The 26,472-nt window shown below is 38.5% G+C and overlaps 1 protein-coding gene across 2 annotated transcripts in view; it reads left to right on the forward strand.

Moving 5' to 3' along the window:
• Positions 1–26,472, forward strand: part of PARG (poly(ADP-ribose) glycohydrolase) — a 73,832-nt gene that overhangs the window by 19,629 nt on the left and 27,731 nt on the right. For both annotated transcript variants that reach the window (XM_065639077.1, XM_065639076.1), the window contains exons 8-9: positions 11,817–11,909; positions 13,985–14,142. In XM_065639077.1, the coding sequence (XP_065495149.1) occupies positions 11,817–11,909; positions 13,985–14,142 (251 nt within the window). The remainder of the gene's footprint in view (positions 1–11,816; positions 11,910–13,984; positions 14,143–26,472) is intronic.

Raw genomic sequence — 26,472 nt, forward strand, 5'->3', positions numbered from 1 at the left:
CAATGTAAAGATACATCCTGAGGATCTCTTCCATAGTTTTTCACTGTATTGAGAACATTCAAACAACATTACTGTTTAAAAAAGAAACAAATCTAGTAAATGTAAGTGTTCTGGTTTTAAAAACTATCTTCTGACAGTTGCTTACTTTTTTGTTTGGGAGAAGGGGGCAGATGAACAGATTTCTTTGCTTCCATTGTATTATGTGTAAATCATCATTTGTCTGTGTGGACCTATCTATCCCAAATGACTAAGAGAAGCTCCTTTTGGTTGTGGTGGCTTTCCCTAGCTGCTTTGTGCCTTTAGAATTTTCTTGTTTTTCTAGTGTCTGGAGCAGTTAAAATGAAAAAAAACTTGATGGTCAAAGCTTTCAAGAGAAACACTCTGAAAAAGTGTACGTGAAAGTAGAGAAGTGATAAAGAGACACTGCCATTAGTAGGATGACTATGAAGGCATAAATGAAATGTATTGTAACTATACTCCAAATTTTTCTCCTGATATTTCATCTGAAAACCTGAATTTGTTTATATTGCTTTCTTGTGAAGTTTGTTATTAGTTGCCATGCATTCTTTAAAGAGCAGGCTTGCAAAGGCAGCAGAGTGTATACCCCGGAGATGGTCAGGGGTTACTATTTGGCCAATATAATCTTAATTACTGCATATTTTTCTCAATATATTGGTTATTTTGAGTTTACAATACTGAGAAACAGGGAAAAATAGTCATATCGATTTGTTGAAATCTACAGTGCTGTTGCACTGATTAATTGCTATCTTTAGTTGATCCTTCCTTTTCCCCTTCTGTCTGTGCTTGACTTTTTTTGGTAATGTTAGAGAAAGTACAGCTTTTGTAAGGGAGATAGCTATGTTGTCTCATGTCTCTTTTCAAGAGTACCTCAAAATAATTTAGAAAGCAGTATTTGACTTTTCTTCCCAGGATTCTGTGACTGCTTTGGAAATGGTTGTGATGCTTCTACTCATAGAGTCACTTTGCCAGAGTGTACGGGTAGAGTCTGTTGGTGGCCTGTGAAAAATCAGGACTGAGATTTAACCCATTGGTAATGAAAATGATTGAGGTTAGATTTCCAGTACCTCGGAAGCATAAACTGGGCTTCTAAAACCAGTAAGAGGAGATGGAAAAAATAAATATACATTTTTCTCTCAGATTTTATTTAAGATGTTGAAAAGCTTTGAGAACAAAGCCGCTGTTAGGGATGATACACCTGAGAGATCACTCCAGAGTTGGATTGGCAGAAGACACGAATGAGCCTTCAGGGGAAAAAAAATTAAACAAAAATGAATTAACCTCTGCCTTGTGAGCTGTCTTCTTTTTTCCTTTTGAAGTGTCAGTTTGTGGTTTTGATAAATGTCAGAAGCGTTCTTCTTCTCAAATAAGATTCTTCACATAATCCAATGTTATGGTTTTTTTCCCCTCCTCCCTCCAAAGATTACTTTATCCTTCCTCTGGTTTCTAATCAGCCAAAGTACTCAAGAAATGGGGTGGATTTGACAGCTAAGTGTATTTACTAGTGAATTAGTTTTGTATGGGAACTAAGAGAGGCAGGTGACAGTTTATTTTTTTCTGCAGTTTTGGAAGTTCATTAACTTAATAAAATGGAAACTAAAAACCTCCCCCCTGCCCTGTGCTTTGCTTCTGGGTTTCGATCTTGTTTATATGTATAATATTTTACATTATGATGAAGAGTCTGTTTTCCATAGGCATACGCATTAGTGGGCTGCAGCCTAGCATCTCTGTCTAGCTATTCGATAGACTGATAGTTGTGGCACAATGTGTTTGAGAAGAATTGATCTGGTCCCTCTCCAGAAGAGAAGGCTTTGTAGAGAATTTGGCTTAATGAAGCTTATTTTAGTTTATTGGGGGTGTATAAAGTTACTGTATCGGTTTTCAGAGTCACACGATAGAACTTGTTTAGACTTTAGTGTGGTTTGTTTGTCTGTGTTTTTTTTTTCTTTTTTTAAATGTTTTTATATTTCTTTTTGGTTTTTGTTGTTGTTCTTTTTCTTTTTTTTTTTTCCTTTTTTTTTTTGGTGGGGTTGTTGTTTTCAGTTGTTCCAAATAATGGATTGAGAGAGTCTTCTTTTAGGATTCTATAATGTTTAAAAACACTTAGGGCAAGGACTAAGGGGAAGAAAGGGAGTACAGGTTGGCAGTCTGAGCTTAGTTTACTTTCAGGTGAAAGACTTAAATGTCATAGACAGTGGTTTAGTTTTTTTATTGGCACCAAGGAGTTCTAGTCATGGATCCCACTGTGTTTTACACAAACAGCACAGAGAAAGCATGCAACTTGTGTATGAGACAAGAGAACAAGTAAATAAGCACAGGCTGCTCTGGAGGGAAGAGAAAATGAAGACAGATTGCTTAGTGCAGTAAAGGAGGAGCCACATGTTGTGATTGCTTAGGTACGTTCAAGTTTTTGTATAAGTGTCATCTCAAGAGAAAGTCTTAGCTGGAGGGAATAGTGAGGGAGATGGTTCAGAATGCCTGGGAGGTTCTTCTGTGAAATATACTTAAAAAAAACCCCAAACCAAAACAAAACCCCCCCCCCAAAAAACAACCAAAAAAACCCAACCCGCCCCCCCCCCCGAAATGGTTAACAAGACCCAATATCTTGTAGAATAGTGCTAAAGCACGACTGAACTCTTACATCTCATTTGATAGTGAAATGAGAGCCTTTGGAAGGGAGGTACGGTCTATGCACTGAATGAAAAAAAGCAGCATTTTAAATGCTTATGGGTAGAACAAGATTGTTAGCAGTCTTAAAAAGAAATTAGGCCTTCAAACACAACTTCCTATTGTCCTCATTCCCCAAATATATTTTTTTACTTTTTTTTTTCTTCCCAGTTTTCTACTTTCCCTGTTATCCCCACCAAAACTGCAAAATTGTAGAAGTTGATCAAATATTTTCCAGAAGACCATCCCAAGTTGTCTTAGACTTTGTGGCATGTTCCGCCTGCATATTCCTTGCATGCAGCACTGAGAAAATCTTTCTGTTTGTGAGAATGTGAATAGTATTGCTTTGTTCACATATCTTTATTTTCTTTGAATTGTAGAATCGAAGGAGGTTGAATGATGATCTTTGGTCTAGGTAGGCTATATATGCCATGATTTGCTGCACCTCTATTTGCAATTAAGTTTTTCAGCTTGAAGGTATTTGTCATGTGGATCTTGATGCTCTGCAAAAATACACAGAGATTTTTTTGTTTGTTTGAGACAAATTGAAGATAGTGAAGAAAGAAAAAGAAAAAAATTATTCCTGAAACTAGGAGGATGAGGTTATTGTGAATAGAGTATGTAGAAGTTACACAGTCTGCCTGATTTGTTAGGAAGCTATTACCGCCTCTAACCATATGATATCTTGCATTAAAATAATTAGGAAAACCGTTACTGGAAGGACAGTTCGGTATAATAACTGATGCTGCAAAGCACTTGCAAACGCAAACTGAAACAAAGTAACTCTTAGAAAGTGCCTGAGACTTTATGGCAGCTGGGAAGGAAAAAGTCAGAAGGTCAAAATCCAGTAGCATTAGGAAACAAAAGATACAAAGTCTGAAGGAAGCACTCTGGTTTTCCCCTTCATCCTTCAGAATGTTGTTCAGTTGGCCCTTGTCCTGCCACAGAAGTTAATGTGGGAAAATAAAACCAAACAAATTGAAATCATTAAGCCATTGCTGTCTTAGCGTGCTGGTTGCCTGTTGGTGTGATGACTCTACTCTCCCATGTGATAGATAGTGCTGTCCAAATTTGTGTTCTGTATGTGCCGTTTGTTTGGTTTGATGAGCTGTCAGACTTAGATTTAAACTCTCTACCATCACTATCACCCTGTGCTACCTCAGATCCTTCTTATTAGGACTGTCAGGCATACTCCTTCATTATGTTTTGGAGGACTGGTTTATAGTGACAAGAGGCCATTACTTATGGCAGCATTTAGTCAGGCCTCTTTGCTGCAGTATAAATGTTCATTTCGCAAAATTGCGATGCAAGTTTGGGCAAGAGCTCTCACCTCTGTCATGGCTCGCTGAACCATTTGCATCTTATGAATTGGAGCTCTAAGTCCTGTTGATTTAATCAGTCACTCCAGTGCAAATACCGCTGAAATCACGAAGTGATTTTTTTTGGCAAAAGGCAAGTAATGCTTTGCCACTCCAATTCCATATATTTTTCCCTTGGGGTAGAATCCCTGCTTTTATTTCATTCCTAAATAATTTTTTGCACGATTGGAGAACTATGAATAAGGTCACAAATATATTTTTGTTTTTGTTTCAAATCCTGAAGGAAGCTGCAAAGTACATGCATGCATAACAAGAAAAAGAGAAACTGATCAATTGTTTAAAAACAAAATTGCTATGATATTTAATGTGTTTTCCTTTGTCAACAATATTGACAATTATTTCATATTTTAGAATGCCTTTAATTTATAAAACAAATATTTTTTTAAATGGAAATTCAGTCCCTTCTCTTAATGTTTGCATAGTTGTAGCCTTGAAAAAGATTGTACACAGTTAAAAGCACATTACTGAATCAAGACAGACATTCCTGTACTAGGATATTTACTTCAAAGCGAGGTGCTTGATGTAACAACTTTGTACTAACTAGACTATTACTGCTTTTTCAGTGAGAAGGGTTACAGCTGGCATCTGCCTTTGTAGCCCATTGACAAGGAATGTAACTGGTTCTGTTTCACCCACCACACACACACTCTGCACAACATCTAAAGGTGAACATGGGAACTGGTGAAATGTGGTGTGTGTGTGTTTGGGGGGACAGAATGACACATCCCTCTTTCAGCAGCAACAAATAACCAGAACGTGTAATGTGAGTCTAAATATGCTGGATTTTACAGCAGTATGAGTCGCTGCTTCTGAAGAGGGTTTCCTTCTAAATAAATCTTCATTCGGTTCTGTGACCAGGTGTTCTGTGTGCTGTTGCTAGCTTCTCCCAGGTTGGCATTTGCACCGTGGGACGTCTGTCAGATGTAACTGTGGTGTCAGCACTTCACATCCTGGAATCTTTTTGCTTTCCATGATTTAGTGTCTTTTTTGCTACTTTCAAAGTCTGAAAACACTGTCACAGATAAAACCAGGCTCTGTGTTGCGTTGAGCATAGCTGAGAATATGCGGTGACAGTGGTTGGTCTGCAAAGCTGCAGCGGTGGTGGCGTGCTGGTTTAGTGGTCAAAAGAGGACAAGGGCTGAGCAGCCAGGGGTGTGCAGGTGTCCTTTTTCATATCACAGAAACCTCACAGGAACGTTGCCTGTACAGGAGGAGTCCATGGGCAGAAAGGGTAATTTATGATTGCATGGATGTGGCCACAACTTAAGTTACTTAGCTCTTTTAGAAACTTAAAGCAAGGAAGGATAAACATTTCTGGTTTACTGCCACTGTTCAATAATGGTTTATAGCTTCAAGATATAAATGGGAAGCATGGGGGCTGAATAGTTAATAGTTCTCCAAGGAGTTATTTTTAGGGAGAAAGTTTATTAGGGCGAAGGGGTTTCTTTGGAGTATTTTGTTTTGTTTGTGGTTGTTATTTTCTTGTTTGCTTGTTTTTTAAAAAAACCCAGCACCTGCAGTTGAAGAACACAGTTCTTGGATTATGCACTGCAGTAGCTATTTTTTGAAGTTATAACATTTATGGGAAGAAACAAAACTATGTTTGTGCTTGAAAGCAATAAACGTGCTCCCCTGCAATATTTAGGAGATCCTTGCCTGAATAGGAGAGTATTCAAAACAGGGATGCTTAGGCTGTTCGGTGGTTTGGTTAGAGAACAAGGCAGAGTTAGGAGTTTCTTGGCAAGGTCTGTGAACTCACAGTGGTCAACTTTTTCGAGTTATGGGGTCCTTTCAGTGGCTTATCTTGTGAAAATGTAGTAAGGTTTTCATCTTATTTGTCATTTATGTGTAAGAGTAATCTGTCCAGAGTCCAGTGAGTACACTTCTGGGCATTAACAGCTCCAACTTCGGAGGTTTTAATTAGTGGAGGTCTGGTAAAAGTCATGCATAGAAATAATGTAGAGAGGAGAGCATGTTCTGGTACAACATGAGGAAGGTAAGGAGAAGCGAAAGTAGAATTCAAGAGTTAAGAGTGGACTTTGTAGTTACGCATTCTGCATCAGAGCTGAGCTGTGCAATTGCTCACCCTGCTTCTGTTTTGGGAAGAAATTGTCTCATAGTATTATTATATTGTTTTCAAAGAAGCATAAACAAATGGTTGAAGTCTTGACAGCTATGACAAAGTCTGGTGCCATTATGTGTCACCAGATAAGTGATGCTGTATAGTGTGTGGCAGTCAGCAAAGCATGGCAGCCACTATTTATATGTCAACTTTAAAAGAGAGGAAGTGTTACCCAAAGGGGAGAGAATATCAGAATTTGACAGCATGGTAGACATCTGAGGTTAAATGTCATCTTTTGAATAGATTTAACTTACATATTCATTTTATATATTGAGATCTGAAATTCCAGCCTTTAAATACTCATTTTGTTATTTTCTGGCACTTAAAAACAGAGACGTTTCCTGCCAGAGTAGATGATGATAAAGGTTAGGTCATAATTTTCAGTATCTGACTTCTACCATGTAAATATGCAAGTGCATATACAGCCAACAACAGGAGAGGGAGAGATACATCTTTTTGATTTCTTAACCTTAAAAAAAAAGTTGCCTTTCAGTAATAAGCTGTATATTATTGGATTCCTCCTCTATTATATCAAATGATTTTCACATTACCTAAACTTGCTGTTCTTTATAAGTTCTTGCTACAATTCAAAACTTTAAATTAAAACCTTGTTTGTATATCTCCATGAGCAGTATACATAATGCGTGGAAAGTAACTGTGTAGGTATTGGCATTTTTTTTATTTTCCCCCCTTCCCTACCATAAGTTGTTTGTCCTTTGAGCATTTGTGGTTTGTTTGTTTAACTTCCTGAGTGTTCTTATCCCTTTATATCACTTGGAACGGGAGGGAATGGAGCAGAGATACTTCTATAGTTATTTTAATGATCTTGGAAGAGCAGAAGTTGTTAGCCTTCAAACAATATTTTCAGCTTGGCATTTATGGGGAACAGGATGCTTTGAAGCAGAGGCACTATATCTTCCTCTTCTCAAGAAAATTTCCAGTGTCTTTTTTACATTGTAAAGTCTGTGTGAAACTTTCCATTGAATTAGAAAGTGTGAATTACAAAGCTTTGATTATATGGCTAAAAAGGTTACTTTCTGCGATTTAACAATTAGTCATAAATGTTGCGGAGGCTGAAGTTGATAATACCTTGATGCTGTTTCGTCTGTTCTGTGTGCTATTGGGTTTTTTGTGCAAAATTAGTAGTAAATCCGATTATTTTTCCAACAGTTTTACTTGAAAAATATAATTCTTTAATATTAAAGCCACAGTCTCAGGATTTTAATGATTTTACTCCAAAAACTGGTAGAAAGTAGTTGTCTCAAATACAGATTCTGTGGATGTAGGGGAAAGAGGGAGGCAGAATGCTGAACTGTGACCTTCATCTTCCATTCCCCAGCTGTAGTCCAAGTTGTTTGTTCTCTTCTCTCTGCTTTTTGCCTTAAATGTAGCATGCAGATCTGCTGCCTGGATCCCTAGATCAGGGGAAAAACTACACCCCTGCACAGGAAGACGGAGAATGTGATCTTACTTCAGCCCATTCATGTAGCAGAATGTGAGACTTGAGAATATGACATGCTGTTGTGCCACTTTGTGTGTTGCAACTACCATGCTTTGTGTTGCTTTTCCTTTTACAACCTCCCATTCATGTGCCTATCCTAGCTTTTCTTAGCAGAGCATTGCCCACCTTAAAGAGCCTTTTGGACCTTTTAAAAATAGATACAAGGTACATGAAAGGTTTTAGAAACCTGTGTTCGGTCAGGAGATTATGATCTGGTGGCATTAACAGAGACATGGTGGGACAGCTCACATGACTGGAATGTGGTCATGGATGGCTATGTCCTTTTCAGGAAAGACAGGCCAGCCAAGCGTGGTGGTGGAGTTGCTCTTTACGTGAGAGAGCAACTACAATGTATAGAGTACTGTCCAGGTGCGGTTGAGGAGCAAGTTGAGAGTCTGTAGGTGAGAATTAAGGGGCAGGCTGGCAGGGGTGACACTGTTGTGGGAGTCTATTACAGGCCACCAGATCAGAGTGAGGATGTTGATGAGGCCTTCTACGGGCAGCTGAGCGTGGCCTCACAGTCACAGGCTCTGGTTGTTATGGGGGATTTTAACTACCCTGATGTTTGCTGGAAGGACTACTCAGCCAGCCAGCCTCAGTCTAGGAGGTTCCTCCAGTGCATTGATGATAACTTTCTGATGCAAATGGTGGAGGAGCCGACTAGGAGAGGTGCGCTGCTGGATCTCGTCCTCGCTAACAAGGAGGGTCTGGTTGAAGCTGTAAAGGTGGAGGGCTGCCTTGGTTGCAGCGACCGTGAGATGGTGGAGTTCAGAATCTCATGTGGCGGGAGCAGAATACCGAGCAGAATTGCAACCCTGGACTTCAGCAGGGCCAACTTTGGCCTGCTCAAACAATTGCTGGGGGAAATCCCGTGGGCAAGGCTGCTTGGAGGTAAAGAGGCCCAAGATAGTTGGTTAACATTCAGGGACTGCTTCTACCAAGCTCAAGATCAGTGCATCCCAACGCGCAGGAAGTCAAAGAAGGGAGCCAGGAGACCTGCGTGGTTAAACAGGGAACTGCTGAGCAAACTCAAGTGGAAGAGGAGGGTTTACAAATCATGGAAGGAGGGGCTGGCCACTTGGGAAGAATATAAGGCTGTTGTCAGAGGATGTAGGGAGGCAACTAGGAAAGCTAAGGCCTCCTTAGAGTTAAACCTGGCGAGAGGGGTCAAGGACAACAGGAAGAGCTTCTTCAAATACATGGCAGATAAAACTAACACCAGAGGCAATGTAGGCCCACTGATGAACGGGGTGGGTGCCCTGGTGACAGAAGATACAGAGAAGGCAGAATTACTGAATGCCTTCTTTGTCTCTATCTACTCTGCCGGAGGCTGTCTGAGGAGCCCCGTACCCCTGAGGCCCCAGAGGAAGGCAGGGCAATGGAGGAGTTTGTCTTAGTTGATGAGGACTGGGTTAGGGACCAGTTAAACAATCTGGACATCCATAAATCCATGGGTCCAGATGGGATGCACCCGTGGGTGCTGAGGGAGCTGGCTGAAGTCATTGCTGGACCACTCTCCATCATCTTTGCCAAGTCTTGGGAAACGGGAGAGGTGCCTGAGGACTGGAGGAAAGCAAATGTCACTCCGGTCTTCAAAAAGGGCAAGAAGGAGGACCTGGGCAACTATAGACCGGTCAGCCTCACCTCCATCCCTGGGAAAGTGATGGAACACCTTATCCTTGGTGCCATCTTAAGACATATCAAGGATAAGAGGGTCATCAGGGACAGTCAACATGGCTTCACCAAGGGGAAGTCGTGTTTGACCAACCTCATAGCCCTTTATGAAGACGTAACAAGGTGGATTGACAATGGCAGAGCAGTGGATGTGGTCTACCTTGACTTCAGCAAAGCATTTGACACCATCTCCCACAGCATCCTCACGGCAAAACTGAGGAAGTGTGGACTGGATGATCGGGTAGTGAGGTGGACCGCAAACTGGCTGAAGGAGAGAAGCTAGAGAGTCGTGGTCAATGGGGCGGGGTCTGGTTGGAGGCCTGTATCTAGTGGAGTGCCTCAAGGGTCAGTTCTGGGACCAATACTATTCAATATATTTATCAACGACTTGGATGAGGGAATTGAGTGTACTATCAGCAAGTTTGCTGATGACACCAAGCTGGTAGGAGTGGCTGACACGCCAGAGGGCTGTGCTGCCATCCAGCGAGATCTGGACAGGCTAGAGAGTTGGGCGGGGAAAAATTTAATGAAATATAACAAGGGAAAATGTAGAGTCTTGCATCTGGGCAGGAACAACCCCAGGTTCCAGTATAGGTTGGGGAATGACCTATTAGAGAGCAGTGTAGGGGAAAGGGACCTGGGGGTCCTGGTGGACAGCAGGATGACCATGAGCCAACACTGTGCCCTTGTGGCCAAGAAGGCCAATGGCATCCTGGGGTGTATTAGAAGGGGGGTGGTTAGTAGGTCGAGAGAGGTTCCCCTTGCCCTCTACTCTGCCCTGGTGAGACCTCATCTGGAATATTGTGTCCAGTTCTGGGCCCCTCAGTTCAAGAAGGATAGGGAACTGCTGGAGAGAGTCCAGCGCAGGGCCACAAAGATGATTAAGGGAGTGGAGCATCTCCCTTATGAGGAAAGGCTGAGGGAGCTGGGGCTCTTTAGTCTGGAGAAGAGGAGACTGAGGGGTGACGTCATTAATGTTTATAAATATATTAAGGGTGGGTGTCATGAGGATGGAGCCAGGCTCTTCTCGGTGACAACCAACAGTAAGACAAGGGGTAATGGGTTCAAGCTGGAACACAAGAGGTTCCACTTAAATTTGAGAAGAAACTTCTTCTCAGTGAGGGTGACGGAACACTGGAACAGGCTGCCCAGGGGGGTTGTGGATTCTCCCTCTCTGGAGACATTCAAAACCCGCCTGGACGCCTTCCTGTGTAACCTCACCTAGGTGTTCCTGCTCTGGCAGGGGGATTGGACTAGATGATCTTTTGAGGTCCCTTCCAATCCCTAACATTCTGTGATTCTGTGAATGGGGGTATGGGTGAGTTAATCTAAACCAGGGGCGTCAGACTAATTTTCACTGGGGGCCACATCAGCCTCGCGGTTGCCTTCAAAGGGCCGAATGTAATTTTAGGATTGTATAAATGTAGGAGTTACCGCGAGGTTGATGTGGCCCCTCGTAAAAATGAGTTTGACAGCCTTGATCTAAACCCTGGGCACATGATGTTGAGCTCAGAACTGGCAGTTGCAACTTAGAAGAGAGATCCTGGACTTTCTCTGAATACCTTGACTTGATGTGCTTTGGCAGCCAGACATGTCAGCAGTGGGCCAGGCAAGTATTGGGAAGGGAATTGAGAATAGGACAAGAGGTTTGGTGTGACTTGGTCTTGAGTGAAAAAGCTTTGAGAAGCCTTGTGAAACATTCATGTACCCTTTTTTTTTTGTTTGTTTTTCTTTTGAATGTTGTCAATTCTGGTTTTTCCTTGTCTGGAAGAATGTTAGAGCAGTTAGAGAGGGGCAGCTAAAATAGTCACAGGGTGAGCTGTCATACAGGGAGAGGCTGAAAACATGGGAACTTCAGCGTGTGAGACCAGGCAGGCTGCAGCCTTTAACATATGTAATCCAACAGCTGTAGTCCTTCGAGAATGTGATGGGTGGACAGCAGAAAGTGGCCAGTCTTGCCTGTTCTTCTCACATGGCGTTTCCTGTAACTGCTGCTGAGGAGCACTGCTCTTATCCAGCAGTGCCTTTCATGTGTCCTCAACAGGAGAATGTCACAGGTACTGGTCTTGGACTATAACCTGAATATGAAAGTTAAGTAAATTGTTCCAGTACTTTTGTGGTTGGGTGATGATTGTTATCAGTTGAGAATTTGGTTCATTGTTTTAGAAAGTGTCAAATGGTAACTTATTCAAGGTTCTTTTATAGGACATTTGGTGACATTTTTCTCAAATGCAAATTTTGAGAGTTGCTTCTGTATTTCAATTAGTGGATTATTGCAAGGATAATACGCAGTTAGGTACTACCATGAAAAAGCTAAGAGGACCTTCCCCCCCGGCTCCCCCCTGCTTTGTTTCTTTTGGGTGGGTCCTGTTTTCACAACCTTTTTGTACAATTGTTATTTCTGAGGTTAAAAGCCTTTTTTAATTTTTTTTTTCCCCCCTTTTCTCTTTAACAGGTTCTTGAAGATGCAGAGGCTCAACACTTGTTCCAGTCCATTCTTCCTGATATGGTCAAGCTGGCGCTCTGTCTCCCTAATATCTGCACCCAGGTAAGCAAAGACAGCTAGCTAAGTGCTCTGTGGGACACCACTTTTCTGGAAACTGTAACTAATGGCTAAGGTCAAAACATCAGGATCATGTTATATTCTTAATATAAGCTATAGTTTTTCTGTTGAATGTAGCTGAGGCCTAGGGAGCAGAACAGACAATGCACATCTATAATGATATAATAGAATGTAAAAAATATTTATCTTACTGTCATATATTTAGCCTGAGCTTCAGTAACACTTTCCTTTCTATATGCTGGAGTTGCTTTTTGCTTTTCTTAAATGAAATGACCATGAAACCTTTGAAGTTTGAAAAGCACACTCATAAACTGAAATACCTGAATAATCTTAAAACATGTAATTTTTTATTTTAGAAATTTTTTAATCCTAGAAACAGTATTTTCATAAAGCCTGTGCTTACTTAGGAACATATCTTAGTCTAGCTTGAGCATCACAATACTTGTGCACATACAAACCTTAATTAATTCTTTGTTATTGTTATAGGAAGCAGTTTTGTAGGTAGTAAAGCTGATAAAAGTGATCAAGTGAGGATGTATGATAGGTAACACATTAGCAGGTTCATGACTCTAATTTGTAAGCATCTTTGTAACAATTTTCTAAATAGATTTTGTTGGACAGGACCAGGGAAAATCTCTCCTTACTTTGTAATGCTGCAGGGTTCCTACAGTAGATTCATAATTTCAAACAGTATGAATATTTATTTTAAAAATTGTACTAGTCACTTGATGGAGGAAGTGCTTGAGAATGCTGTCAAGTTTCTGAACACAAAGTTAAGCACAAGACTTGCAAGTTCGTGTAGTAATGCCTTTTATAAAGATGATATACTGTTAGGCAGTGTAAATTGTGAAGAACTTTGGCAGACTCATTTTTTGGTTAGACACAAAGCTACATTTGTTCCAATATAACAGACTGTTCAAAATATCCCATTTTTATAGACTTGCAGGACTTATTAGAGATTGCTTCTCAGGCTTTTTTTCCCCTCCAGCTGTGTGACTTCAGACATAATACAGTTGTTAATTAAATAGCCAGAAGACTGAACGAGATTCGGTGAATGTGAATGTAGTAGTTATAAGAATGAAAGAAAACTTGTTTGTTTTGGGGAGTAAACAGCACTGTGTATTCAACAGTCTAAATTAGTAGCAATTTCTGTATTCACAGCTAAAAGGATTAAAATGTAGCTGCTCAGCTCTCCTGCAGTTAGGCTAATGATGATGGCTGAGAATATTAGAAGTGAAAACTGTGCTCTCTTTGTCCTGTCAAGTGGATTTATTGTAATTTTTCCTGGACTCCTTAGCAGTCAGAATTTCTCCCCTCTTCACTCCCTCCGTACCACTACATAATTTTTTTAAAAGTGCAGTACATGTGATGAGTAAAAATTCCAAATCAGGAGGCTAAAGACTGATAAAATAGAAGATGTATAACACTTCAGGGTGGTTTTTGTCCCGCTCTACTTTTTGTTTCTTTTCATATTAAAAAAAAGACCCGACTAGAGTCAAAACTCCAAACTGAAGAACCAAGTGAACTTGAGCTATTTGTTCATTCTGATTATAAAAGAATGGATAATACTGTACTATGCAAATACTTCCAGTGTTCTTTCTTCAAGTACGATGGAAAAAAGTTCAAAGCAGGCTATAGATTGATCTCTGGCATGACTTCCGCCTTACTTTGTAAAGTATAAAGCATAGTTATTATAGCTGAAAGCATTCCTTAAGGGTTCTTAACTGTACAGCTATTGAGGTTTTGGAGAACTGAAGTTCAGTTTTTAAGATTGCCCAGGATTTGCAATGTCCCATCTTGGTCTTTATTTTTATTATTGATTATAAATCTGCAGTTTTTCAAGCAAGCTTTTTCTGAATTGTCTTGAATAAACTGCTCTTGACTTTAATGGTGCTGCTGATTAAAGGGTTCACCAATGGCCTAAGTTGCTCTTGGTGTAATTTAACAAATGTAATTTTGTGCTCCTGTTTTCTGTTTTTAAAGTGGTAAGCTAATTATTTTTCTCTCTCCTTCCCTCCCTTCTCTCCTGTCCCTCCCCCCTTCACTTTTTTTGTTGGTAGCCAATACCTCTACTGAAACAAAAGATGAATCACTCCATCACAATGTCACAAGAACAGATTGCTAGTTTTCTGGCCAATGCTTTCTTCTGTACTTTTCCACGTCGCAATGCGAAGATGAAGTCTGAGTATTCTAGTTATCCAGACATTAACTTCAACAGGTATGGCACTCTGGAGTTAATGAAGCTGATAACCTGTCAATGAAAATATTATTGTTGTCATTTAGGAGAGAAAGTCATTGTTTGTTTCATGTTTCTGTTGCTAATTTCAGTAGTTTGCTGTCTTTTCTACTTAATTCTAAAGGACAAGAAAACTATGCAGCCATGTAAGAAAGGATCTTGTGCACAGGAAGATAGGCTTAATATTCCAAACTTTTATTTTTTTTCATGCATGCAGACATGCTCTTGTTCTGGCATAATTAGGCTGATACAATTCCCTACCTCCTCATAAGCCATTCATCTGCGAACAGTGTATTTCAGTTGTGCCTGAAGTGTTCTGTATGTATTTAAATTAAAAGTTAGTGTTTCCCCAGCTGTGTTTCTATTGTGTCCTTTGTTTCAGCAGTGGTGATCTGCACATTAAGTCAGATCAATAGGACTTGATTCTTCAGCAGCCTTACAATGTCTTATCGTTTTAAGGCAGTTGTAGAGCTGCACGTTAAAATAAACCTGTCCTTTTTACTACAAGTTAGCCTAAAAAGGTTTCAAGACCACAATAACAATTTAAAGATACTCTTTCTAAACAAACACTTTTTTTTTTCCCTCAATGCCAGCTTACAGATTTATTTGATTAGGATTTTTTCTTCATATCTTTTATTTTTTAAATACGCTTATTTCAGTTTTAAATGGGGGAAGACGATGGAGACATTTCCTTCTGCAGAATATAATGTTTCACGTGGACATGTAGATTAAAAAATGAGTTTATCGTCTTCTGCGCACTTCCATACAAGTCTGTGTAGATCAACCTTAAGTTTATTAGACTGGAACGTGGATAGATTATTGATCTAAAGTTGTTCTTATTCCTTACAGTTAATGTATGTCGTCTACATGCTCTAAACACTGAGACGAAATATAAAAATACTGTTACCTGTGATCCAGCACAGTTGGGTGTGTGTGTCACGAGGGCGGTATTAGACTAGAACCGCCCAGAATAAATTGTCAGGCATGCCGATGCATTAATAATGGTTTTGGTCCTTGCTGTCTTTAAGGGATAGCACAGGGTTCTCTACACTGTGTATTTCAGAAGAGAGACCAGAAAACTACTCTGGTAAAGGGCTTCGCTGTCTTGGTGTTTATCCCAACCGTGCAGTGAGTTACAGAAGAGAAGTGTGGGTGGGCATTAATGCACCATACAGTTCAGCTTGTTTTCCCACCATTAGTTCATAAGAATAAATGAAAAGTACTATCCATGCATTAAAAAATAATTATGTTCAGAGCAGTGAAGGAGGACAGTAAAGTTCTGGAAAGAGTTCTTGTTTGACTGTACCGGCTACACACTTCTAACTGACTATTTCAAAGGCCTTTAAGGTATCAGTTTTTGTTGTAACTTAAGCATGTTATAAGTCAAGCAGTTAAATTCTAAACAACCGCAGAATAAAATGATGTTAAGTCACTGGTGTAATATCAATATTCTATGAGCATTGCACAGGAGTGTAAAGTCACAGTATTAGTGGTTAACTCTGGGCATAATATTTTGAACTAATTTTAAATAAAAAAGCCTTGGCAAATTATTAAGTACATAGTTTCCAGCTATAGACTTGAAGAATGACCAGTATAAAGTATTAACTATTCAGGATTTTCTGCACTATTCCAGTCAGTCTTCCTTTGTTTTCTGACTTGGCTTTCTCATGCTATCACTCATAGTAAGTTCCAAAAGTGTTATTTTAGAGGGATAATACAGCAGACAATCTTCACACCTTTCTCTTGCATTATGGATGACATAACGCTCAGCTTTTAGTCATATAGGGCAGAAAGCCATTTTTATTTGTGTAAGTGCAAGAATATTGTTGCCAAACTGGAGGAAAGAAGGGAAGTTGATGTCCTTTTGTTCCTGAGGATTAAAAGTGGCTGTTCCTCAGTGTCTGCCAATTTATGTGTTTTTTATGTAATTACAGTTTCCTTTTTCAGTTTTTTTTTTTTTTTTTTTACTTAACCATTTGTTGCACCAAAATTTCTCCCCACTGTGTATTTTGCATTTGATAATGAGCATATTAGTGAAGGAGAATAGAGGTGTGACAGGCAGTGGATAAAATAAGAAGGAATGTCAGTGAGAGGGGGACTGTCAGGATAGAAGCGAAAGGAGATTGAAGCGGGTGAGTGATGGAGAGACTACTACAAGAATTTACAGTTTTCTATCATGCTACTGTGTGTAACCTGACTTAATTGAAATCTAAAATGAGAGGGGAGAAGGAGGATGGATAGTATTCTATTTTTCTTCCCATCAACCCTGTATTTTCTCACCCTGAAAAGCTAGTTCTTTAGTAGCAAGGACAGAGAATAAAATGTCATGTTTCCAGCTATTGTTTCAGACTTGTGAAGACTACAAGGTTTGGTCCATTGCAGTGTGTATTTCCAGCTTTTACAAAAAAGCCTTTGGTGAAGCTGGATATACTCAAACGGCAGTAGGCAATGACTGAAGTCAAAATGTTTGTGACATTTTTTTTTTTTTTTTCCTCTTTATAACAATGTTTTCATGTAAAAGTTTTGGAGGCTGCTGCTCTGCTCTGTCTGCTTAGGGATGGCCATAACAGGTTGTTCCACACAGCAGCTCTTTCTCCCCACAGTGTTATGGTCTGCAGCTTTTTCCAGACTTGTTTCTTTCCTTGGCATAATTTGTCTGCTACATGACTATGAATGAATTACTTTGTTCTTTGTGTACAAAAATCTAATCTGCCATGGTTCCTTGACAAAGCAAAATTACTCAGTGGATGCTTGTGTTTGAGGAAATTTTCCTTTAGCAAATGTGATGTTCCTTGATTCCACTATGCATGCCCTTTCTGTGTTCATACAAAAGGCTTTCACCCCTCAGAATTTTGAGGAGGAAAAAAAAAAATTGTACCTTAAGTTAGAAACATAACTGTATAACCTGTTTCTTTCCTGTGTCCTCAGTTTTATGCAGCAGGCATTTATCAAAGCACTTTATGCAGACTTAAATATTAGTATGTTTTTATACACTATGAAGTAGTTACGGTTTCTACATGTAAGGGCTCTCATGTTCCTTCTTCCCTCACAGTCTTCTCCCTGCTTTAGGTTTTTATGTGGTATTAACTAGCATATTGTGACTTCTACTCCCACGCCCCCCCAGATACAAATCTGTCTGACAAAAAAGAGACACTCAGCATAAGATATGGAGAATTTATTCTTCCTCCCTGCCACTGCTGTTAAGCATTTTCCGGTGCACCAGTGCTTGGCACTGTCACTACAATGATGATGGCAAGTTGCTTGAATGCTGGTGCGTGTACTAATAATCGCAACTGATTGAGAGGAAGGCCGTTCGTGTCTTACTTTTAACATAAATCATCTATACTTCACCTCTCATCTCCTGTCTGTTGGTCTTGCCAGATGAGCAGAGAAAAAAAACAGCATTCCTTTTTTCACATTGAAACCCTTAGTTTAAAGGTATGTTGTGACACCGACTGTCTATTTTTATTGTTCATCATGCTACAGACTGAAAGTCGCTTGTGGATAATTAAATACTCGGTAATTTAATTAAATTTGTCCCTTTCATACTTGGCAAGGATAGGCCTATTATGATTCTTAAGTCATTAATAACATAATTCATTAAAAATGTAGTTAATAAAATGGAATCCATAGTTTAACTTTGAGAGCTTGAGTATTTATGTATTCTAGTAGATAGAATTTTATCTGTTCAGTGGCCAAATGGTAGATCATTCTAAATAGCATGAAATACCGCTTCTGTTCAAAACATCAAGCTAAATTTAAAAAGCTTGATTTTTTTTAAAAAAAATTTTATAGTATCTAACATGGAAATTGAGCAGGTTTACACAAAAATATCCCACTACAAAAGAAGTAAGTAATTAAATTTGCCATTTTATTCCTTTTACTGATAAATTTCCCATAGAAGTTGCAAGCTGGTTAAATGTGGAGCATGAATTGCATTGACTCTTCTGAGATAATCTCCACAATTATGACCTTGGTTACAGAGTTTAGTTTCTTATGGTGATGCTCATAATTAATCTTTGTTAATAGTTTGTGGTTTAATGTAGCATTTTCCTAAAAAGGGAGAAAATATTGTTGTTCCTCTCTCAAAATATATTGAAGGTAATGTTGAACTATGCTTTCTTGCACTTATTTTTGAGAAGATACAGAAACAGATACAGTCCACTGTCACACAAGACTTGACTCTGTGGATGTTTTTCTTCCCACTGTTGACTAAGTTATCACACCTGTGTCTCGTCACTATAGAATTTAGTAATTTAGGAAAATAACTAGTCTGTCTATATATAGAAGCAATGTATAAGGAAAAAAATTTCCACAATCTTGAGTCAGTGTTTGGATGACTGAAAAGGAGACGGGCTTGTCAAGGACCCACTTTGCTTTTGCTGTGTCTTTGATCCTTCCTTAGCTGTTGTGTCAAGTTACAGTAACTCCTGGTTTCCTTTTGCAAAAACCTACTGTAGTTAAACTGAAGATATATATGTAATAGCAATTGAAGTTATATTCATAATTGAAGGTACTATGTCTAATGACATAAGCCTGGTGGATCTTTTGGCCCCTGTATTAGTGGGTGCTCTGTTCTGAGACTGCCAGTGTTCTACTAGGACTGAATTTCTTAATCTTTGTCAAAGAAACCTTTAAAGTAATTTCAAGTGATTGGAAATGAGGGGGAAAACCTACTAGTTAAGATATATATGTATTTTATGGAGCGTATAATATATGAAAGGAAATGGACAAACTATATAGTACGTTTATGCAGGAGAATTGAAATCTAATTTACCAGTAATGCAATTGCCTCTTTATAAACAACATCAGTTTTGCAACGCTAATGAGTATTCTTTGGGGAAAAATTGTCTAGTGACTTTGAGAGAACTCAGTTTGGGCTGAGAGATGCATTGCTTCTTTGAAAAGTGGTTCTAGGTTTTCTGAGCTTATAGACACTGGTCCTACAAAACTGAGTCTGTTGCACCTACCTTAGCTCTGTGTTCTAATTATCCTTGGATGGGATACTTCAAGTCGAGTGTGATTTCTGAAAAATTTTAAATCAACATTTGCGTGTGGTAGATGATGAAATACTCTTTAAATAGGCAACTTTAAAAGGACACTATTGTTAAAAAGTCTGACATAATTACTGTGCTGTAGCAATTAAAACAGTACTCAGTCTGAATACTTTTTGGTTAGCTTAGTAAATATAGTAATTTAGTCCAGAACTTAGTTGTACTGTGCTGTGGGATGTCTTCTGGTTTTGATCCTTAGGGTAAAACATTTTACCCTGCTATTCCTTGGTGTTGAGCACTTGGAGTTAGCATCTTTTCATCAGTCAAGTATCAATCTGATGTATTTTTAAGACTCCTAAATCATGAACAATTTCTTAAAACAGGTCTGTACAGCTCCAGGTTACTTGCCACAATAAACCAAAGTACAAAATGAAAAGCACAGACAAAAAAGATGTGGATATATGTGAGTGTATAAGACGGAAAGACAATTTTTGCACCTAGATCACCAACAAAATGACATTGCTCAATGTTTAGTTTATACAAATTTTAAAAGTCACTATTTAATCAAAAGATGAAGTTCTAATTAAACATAAGGGTGTTGAATAGTGCGGTGTTCTTAACTTTGAAGTGCAAACAGCTCATACCTGTGACACATGACAGTAAGAAAGAAATTGCCTATGAGATTGAATTATTGAATGTATTGTTTTTCTCCTACTTGACGCCAAGGGAATTCAAAACCTCTAAATTACTTCCTATATAAACAGAGAAAAGTAAGGCAGTTTTCATACAGAAAGACGGAATTCATGTTATTAGGTGGGAGAGACATAATGCTTGGCACCAGGAAAGCAGAGCAGAGGTTGCTGTATCTGACTTGTGTGAGGTTGTGCTGCGCTTTGTTGTCGGGAAGCGCAAGGTCTGGACGGGGTCACAGAGTGGGTTAATTTGTTTGCCTTTCCTCTCTCTGGAAGGAGTTTCTCGTCTGGATTATCATACTCTTCACTTACATAAAGTCCAAATTTCATGAATTTGATATTCTGAACAGCCTTACTTTTAGTTTTCACTTAGAATATTTTCTATGGCTGCAAGACTTTCTAGTAAGGGTTTGTATTTTATATCAAATATAAGAGTTTCCCATTTAAAATTTGCTGAGATTTCCTCATCTTATATAAGTGATGTTTAAGTATTTAAAGCTGTCTAGGGCAGTGATCTCCAAGCTTTTTTGATCACACCAACCAGTTAAAAAATTTTTAAGTATGTAACCCAATATATGTGTATTTATTTACTTATAAATTACATGTATGTGCTACTGTACTAATATATAACATTCAAAAACATGCACAAAAATAAATTTAAAAAGCATGAGATAAAGATGAAATAAACACTATTTCAAAATATTTTTTATGTTATGAATGATACAAAAATATTTTTTTCCTGCATCCTAGTTAATTGTCTTGTGCACCCTCTGGGGTGCTTTGGAGATCAGAGTGGTTCTTACAGGTATGTAAGCAGGAATGAAATATTGTGTAATTCGTTTATCTTGGTAAGGGAGTGTAAATGGTAGCAGTGAAACACTTGGTTCAGCTCTATTCTTCATGAAAAGTCCTTGACCAGTAACTGACTGGAAGTATATTCCATCCTTCTCATTGAAGTGAATCTGTCATGATGTAGCACTCCAGTTTAAAAGGCAGATAATTATTTCTGTACAGGGCGGGAAACCCCACCCAATATATAATCAATTGAAACAGCTTTCTCAGAAAATAGTTCAAGCAAAGTAATTAATATAGTTCCATTATTTCTATATGGTAGGGTGAATTGCTTTCATATATTTAGAAAGAGAAAGAGATTGTTCTCTATCCTGTGCAATCTTATGTTAAGCACAAATCATTATATACGCATTCCAATGTTTACATGATGGGATTGTCGCTCTGCACATGAATGCATACAGTTTTCCTAGACATTAGATACACTAGTATCTCTAGGCAGTCCTTAATCCGCGTGACTAAAGTTACGTTGAACACAAATAAAAATGTCAATACTGTGACAGAGCCCTTACCGAAATAAGGTGTTATGATCAACTATACTTACTATTGCAAATCAAAGCTTAAAACCCCACTTCATTAAAAGTGATATTGTTTTTGAAAAAGGGAGAGGTTAATTTTTCTCCTCTGTTCTTGGAACTGCCCTTTTTTTTTTTTTTTTCTTTTTCCAGAGGGGGGAAAAATTGCAGAAGATGAGAGATGCTTCTGTGTGCTCCCAAGTGCAGCTGACGTAATCCTAAATGATGAGTTTATTGTGCCATTCAACACTATATTAGTTTTCCCTTCAGGGTTCCATGTATCAGTATGAAATTTTAGTGATTCCTGTTGAGACTGCTAGCAATTGAGAATGCTCAGCCTTTTAATGAAAGCAGCCCTCAATCATACCCAGAGTGATACAGGTTTGACAGTAACATCCATACACATAGTACTTCCACCCCTACATGTGTACATCGAGTAAGCTTAGGCTTGAAGTGCAACAAGATGCAAAAAGCAAAATGCTTGGTGTTTGGGTTTTTTTGAGTATTTTGTCATTCTATACATTAGACTAAACCTCTGCTTAGTAATTAGTTCTGTTCTTGAGACTGAAGGTAATGTGTAGTTAGTATTTTCATTTCTAGCTTATTTGTAGTAGAAAAATTAGGTTTTAGTAAAATGTCTTGCACTTAGATCCATTATTATCTTCAGTGAGATCATACTAAAATATAAGAAACAATATGAAAGTGTCTTCAGCTGTAGCAGTAAAGAAAAAGGCACTTTTTGGCTATGATAGTTAAGAAAAAGCACAGGTGGTTAATTGTGGGGATCACAACTACAAATTTTGTGTATCCACACTTTTGGAAATAGCACACGTGAAATGCTGTTGATTTATGGGAAGCGTTCTTTGAAGTATAATCCATACTGAAAATTTTTGCATATTGTTACAGTGTGGGAAGCTTTCTGAGTTTTATGATAGGTTCCAGTTTCACTGCAAAGACATGATTATACTCTTTGAAAAGGAAGCACGCAAAGGAAGCTCAGCCTGGGATGAGAACATAAAGGCTAGGGATGGAAACAGAGATATTGAAATTATTTAACTGAGAGGTTAGACCACGTGATTGTAATGGTTCCTTCTGCATGTAAAATTACTGGAGCCGGTTCTTCAAGTAACATCAAGGGATCTGTTTAGCTCCCTGGAAATTAAATTTTACAAGTAAATTACTGTATTTTAATTATACCTTAATCGGAAACAACATATTTTGGAACTGTTTACTTAAGCTGGCACAAGGTTTCCCCAGTAAACTATATGCATGCCAAGGTCACTTTTGTGTAGCTCTTAATGTTTTAAGGCATGTTGATGTTGCATCATTGCAAAAGCACTCTTTGTAGTACCTTGCAGGTTTGACACTTGCCAAGATACTTCTAAAAATCCCTAAAACACTGTGTGAGCATGGATTGCTCCTACATGTCTGTATTTGATGCTTCTGTTGTTCCTGAAAAGATGACGCAGTTGTGCAGTAGTGCTGAAATTACCGCCGTTACTGTTTGGTTACAGAACTGTCTGCAAATAAAAGGTGCAGCACCACCAGCTGAGGCACTTGTCAAAGGACTTAGGAGTGGGTTAATTAGAGCTTTTCAGCTCCAGCTTTGTAAGCGGGAAAGGTTGGTTAAAAATAACACAATTTAAAGTTTACAGTCAATGAGACTGCAAAAATCAGAATATTGATTACACTTTTAAAATGTGTTTTCTGCCCTAAAATTTTATGAAAATGCCGATGTGAAATAAATGCACTTGTTTCTGTAATAATTATTGAAATAGTATAAACAATTGCCTTGTAACTTTACTGTATATTTACTGACAGTTGTTGAGTAATTGATTATTCGTTTGTTTTTTCTAGTATTGGTTCTTATTTTTAATATTTTACTTATATGTAGGATTTCTCTTTAGAACATTCAATTAACTGTCTAAATATTCGTTAGGAAAGTTTTCATTTAGCCATAATGACTTTAACAATCTACTTTATGACTTTGTTCACATGTCTACTTCCTTATGTTTTTACGGCTCTGACCTTGACTCCTCAGAATACTGAAGTGTATCTCTGTAGAGGTCTTTTATCTGGTTAATGTTGCCGCTGCCCTGGCTCGGAAGCCGGAGAGCCAGAGATAAATGTGCAGCTGTGTGCAGTGATGAGCCCTGCCAGCTTTCTCAGCTCCTGTATCTGCTGAAGTGAAGTTAGCTGTATGGCGGTGGGAACATCTTGTACAAAGCAAAACAGCTTATATATGCAGTTGCCAGCAATATTAATATTTCAATGACTTAGACTGAAAGTGGGCTTGCAGTGTGTTGGATTTGTTTTACAGTGCACTTCATTTGGATGAGTTCTTTAATTGGAATTAGTGGGTTTTGGCCTTGGGTTCTTCTGTCAGGAAATTATGTGGTTTTTACTTATGTTTTGGGAAATTATTTTTTCAGTAGGATCTGTCTCTCAGAGCTTGAGAAGAATTTTATTTAATATCTTATTGATGCCCTCATCTAGCTTGCTCTTCAAAATAGACACATTTGTTTCAGAAATAAAACTTCTCATAATGTTGCCTAATTGAGCATTTTGGAAGTAAGGTTTAAGGTTAAAACATTCATAACTTTGCCATGTTATATCCTTACTTAAATTATTGGGGCAGGACTGGGCCATTTTTGTTTGTTTTAAATAGCACTTGCTTTTACTGTTGCATTCACAAAGATGACTGGTTACTTTGTGCTGCACTTAAGAAAGCTTGGCTGCCTGTGTGTAGTGTGTGGGGGTGGTTTTGTGCTTTTCTTCTGACTTCTGTAGAGTTTGGTGGAAATCTTCTGAATCATTGATGTGATTGTGATATGATTTCTGTGGAAATTTAAAAGCACATGTGAAGCAATCAGATTCTACTGAATGAATATAAAAAACTTAAACCCGCATAGTATCTACTTATTTAAAGGCTAATTTCTAGCCTATTAATATCTGTGGGGATTTTTTCACTGGTCTGGCTTTTAAAACAGATTCTTAATGTTGTGAAGCACTTTTACTTGAAATAGCTGAAGGGAAGAGTTCCTTGGTCTGGTTATATGAAAATATGCAGGTTTGGTGCAAAAGGAATTTTGGTTTTTGCGTTGTTGAAATTTGATGTTTGATATTGGAATACATTCTTAAATCAATGTAGTTATGTTATACATCATTTGAATGTGCTTTTCTCACTTTGTTTTTTTGCTACTGACATTACTTGCTGTTTATTTTATATTTATTTTAGACTACAGAAATTATGTTAAACAAAAATAAAATTTGAGCGATTTTCTTATTCGAGTTCAAAATGGGTCATAAAGCAGTGGAGACAACTCGCAATATCAACAACACATTTGGCCCAGGAACTGCTAATGAACATACAGTGCAGTGGTGGTTCCAGAAGTTTTGCAAAGGAGACGAGAGCCTTGAAGATGAGGAGCATATTGGTGGCCATCGGAAGGTGACAACGACTAGTTCAGAGCAATCATCAAAGCTGATCCTCTGACAACTCCACGAGAAGTTGCTGAAGAGCAAAACATTGACCATTCTACAGTTGTTCAGCATTTGAAGCAAATTGGAAAGGTGCAAAAACTCGATAAGTGGGTGCCGAAAAATAAAAAAAATCATCATTTTGAAGTGTCCTCTTCTTCTACGCAACAACAGACCATTTCTTGGTCTGATTGTGAGGTGCAATGAAAAGTGGATAGTATACGACAATCAGTGATGACCAGCTCAGTGGCTGGACCGAGAAGAACCTCCAAAGCACTTCCCAAAGCCAAACTTGCACCAAAAAAAGGTGATGGTCACCGTGTGGTGATCTGCTGCCGGTCTGATCCGTTCCAGTTTTCTGAATGCCAATGAAACCATTCCGTCTGAGAAGTCTGTGCAGCAAATCAATGAGATGCATGGAAAGCTGCAATGCCTGCAGCCCGTAGCGGTCACCGGAAAGGGCCCAATTCTTCTCCACAACAACACCCGACCGCATGTCACACAACCGACGCTTCAAAAGTTGAATGAATTGGGATACAAAGTTTTGCCTCACCCGCCATATTTCACTGACCTCTCGCCAGCAGTCTACTTCTTCAAGTATCTCGACAACTTTTTGCAGGGAAAATGTTTCCACAACCAGCAGGATGCAGAAAACGCTTTGCAAGAGTTTGTCGAATCCCAAAGCTTGGATTTTTACGCTATAGGAATAAACAAACATTTCTCGTTGGCAAAAATGTGTTGATTGTAATGGTTCCTATTTTGATTAATAAAGATGTGTTTGGGCCCAGTTATAATGATTTAAAATTCAGGGTCCAAAACTGCAGTTACTTTTGCACCAACCTAATGCTAGTGTTTCGTATTTTGCAAACTTTATATATAATGTTTGCAGACAGCCGTCTTCAGTTTGCCATTAGCTCACTTGTAAAGGTAAATTCTAGAGACTGAAAATATGAAGTAAATTCAAGCATATTAAGCTCAGGCATGGTGTTTTTAACCTGCCATAAAGGGCTATCCTTTTATGACTGCTTTCTGTTTTAGACAAACATCGTTTGTAGTGGATTCAGTCCTAAAATTTGCGTGCAGGATTGGTGTCGCCTGCTTTTGTTTTTAATAAATAATTTTTTAAAATTATTTTTCTCTATTTATCAGTGGATTTTCAAACAAAGTACAGTTCATGTTATGACATAGCAAAGAAAAGTAAATAATGTGAGGAGGGGAAGGATGATGAGAGCTCTTGTACTAACAGCTATGTAAGATCTGATGCATGTAGTTGCTGGAACCATGTAGCTACTAGGTCAAAATACAGGTAACTTAGGACACCACAGTATTTTTCTGTCCCCACTGTAATGAGTATCCCTCTACAGCAAGGGATGCCTTTACCAGAACCCAGAGCTTTTCAAATTGTTTAGTGCTGCCCTGTGTTTTTTACCCAGCCATATAGGGCTAGAACAGAAATACAGATATCCCTTCTCATTATCATAATTGTAGATGGTGTTTTGAGAGTATTTATCTGCTGAAAACAAGATATTTTTCAAAGCAAATTAGCTTTGATCCCAGAGGAGAAAGAAGAGAGGTAGTTATCACAGCTTTTAAAGAGAGAAAAGACAGGCCGATTCTGAACACTACAGGTTTAAAAAAATATTTTGTTTAAATTCCTTATTTGACAGAGTAACTGCATTTTGGTGAGTAATTGCAGTGGGGGGAACTAAGTTCATCTGCCTTGCCATTGCCTTTTAGCTTGATCTGACTTATTTCGGGCATAGTTTTTCCAGTTCTGGACTT

Source organism: Caloenas nicobarica, chromosome 7, assembly GCF_036013445.1.
Source record: "Caloenas nicobarica isolate bCalNic1 chromosome 7, bCalNic1.hap1, whole genome shotgun sequence".
NCBI classification, from domain to species: Eukaryota; Metazoa; Chordata; class Aves; order Columbiformes; family Columbidae; genus Caloenas; species Caloenas nicobarica.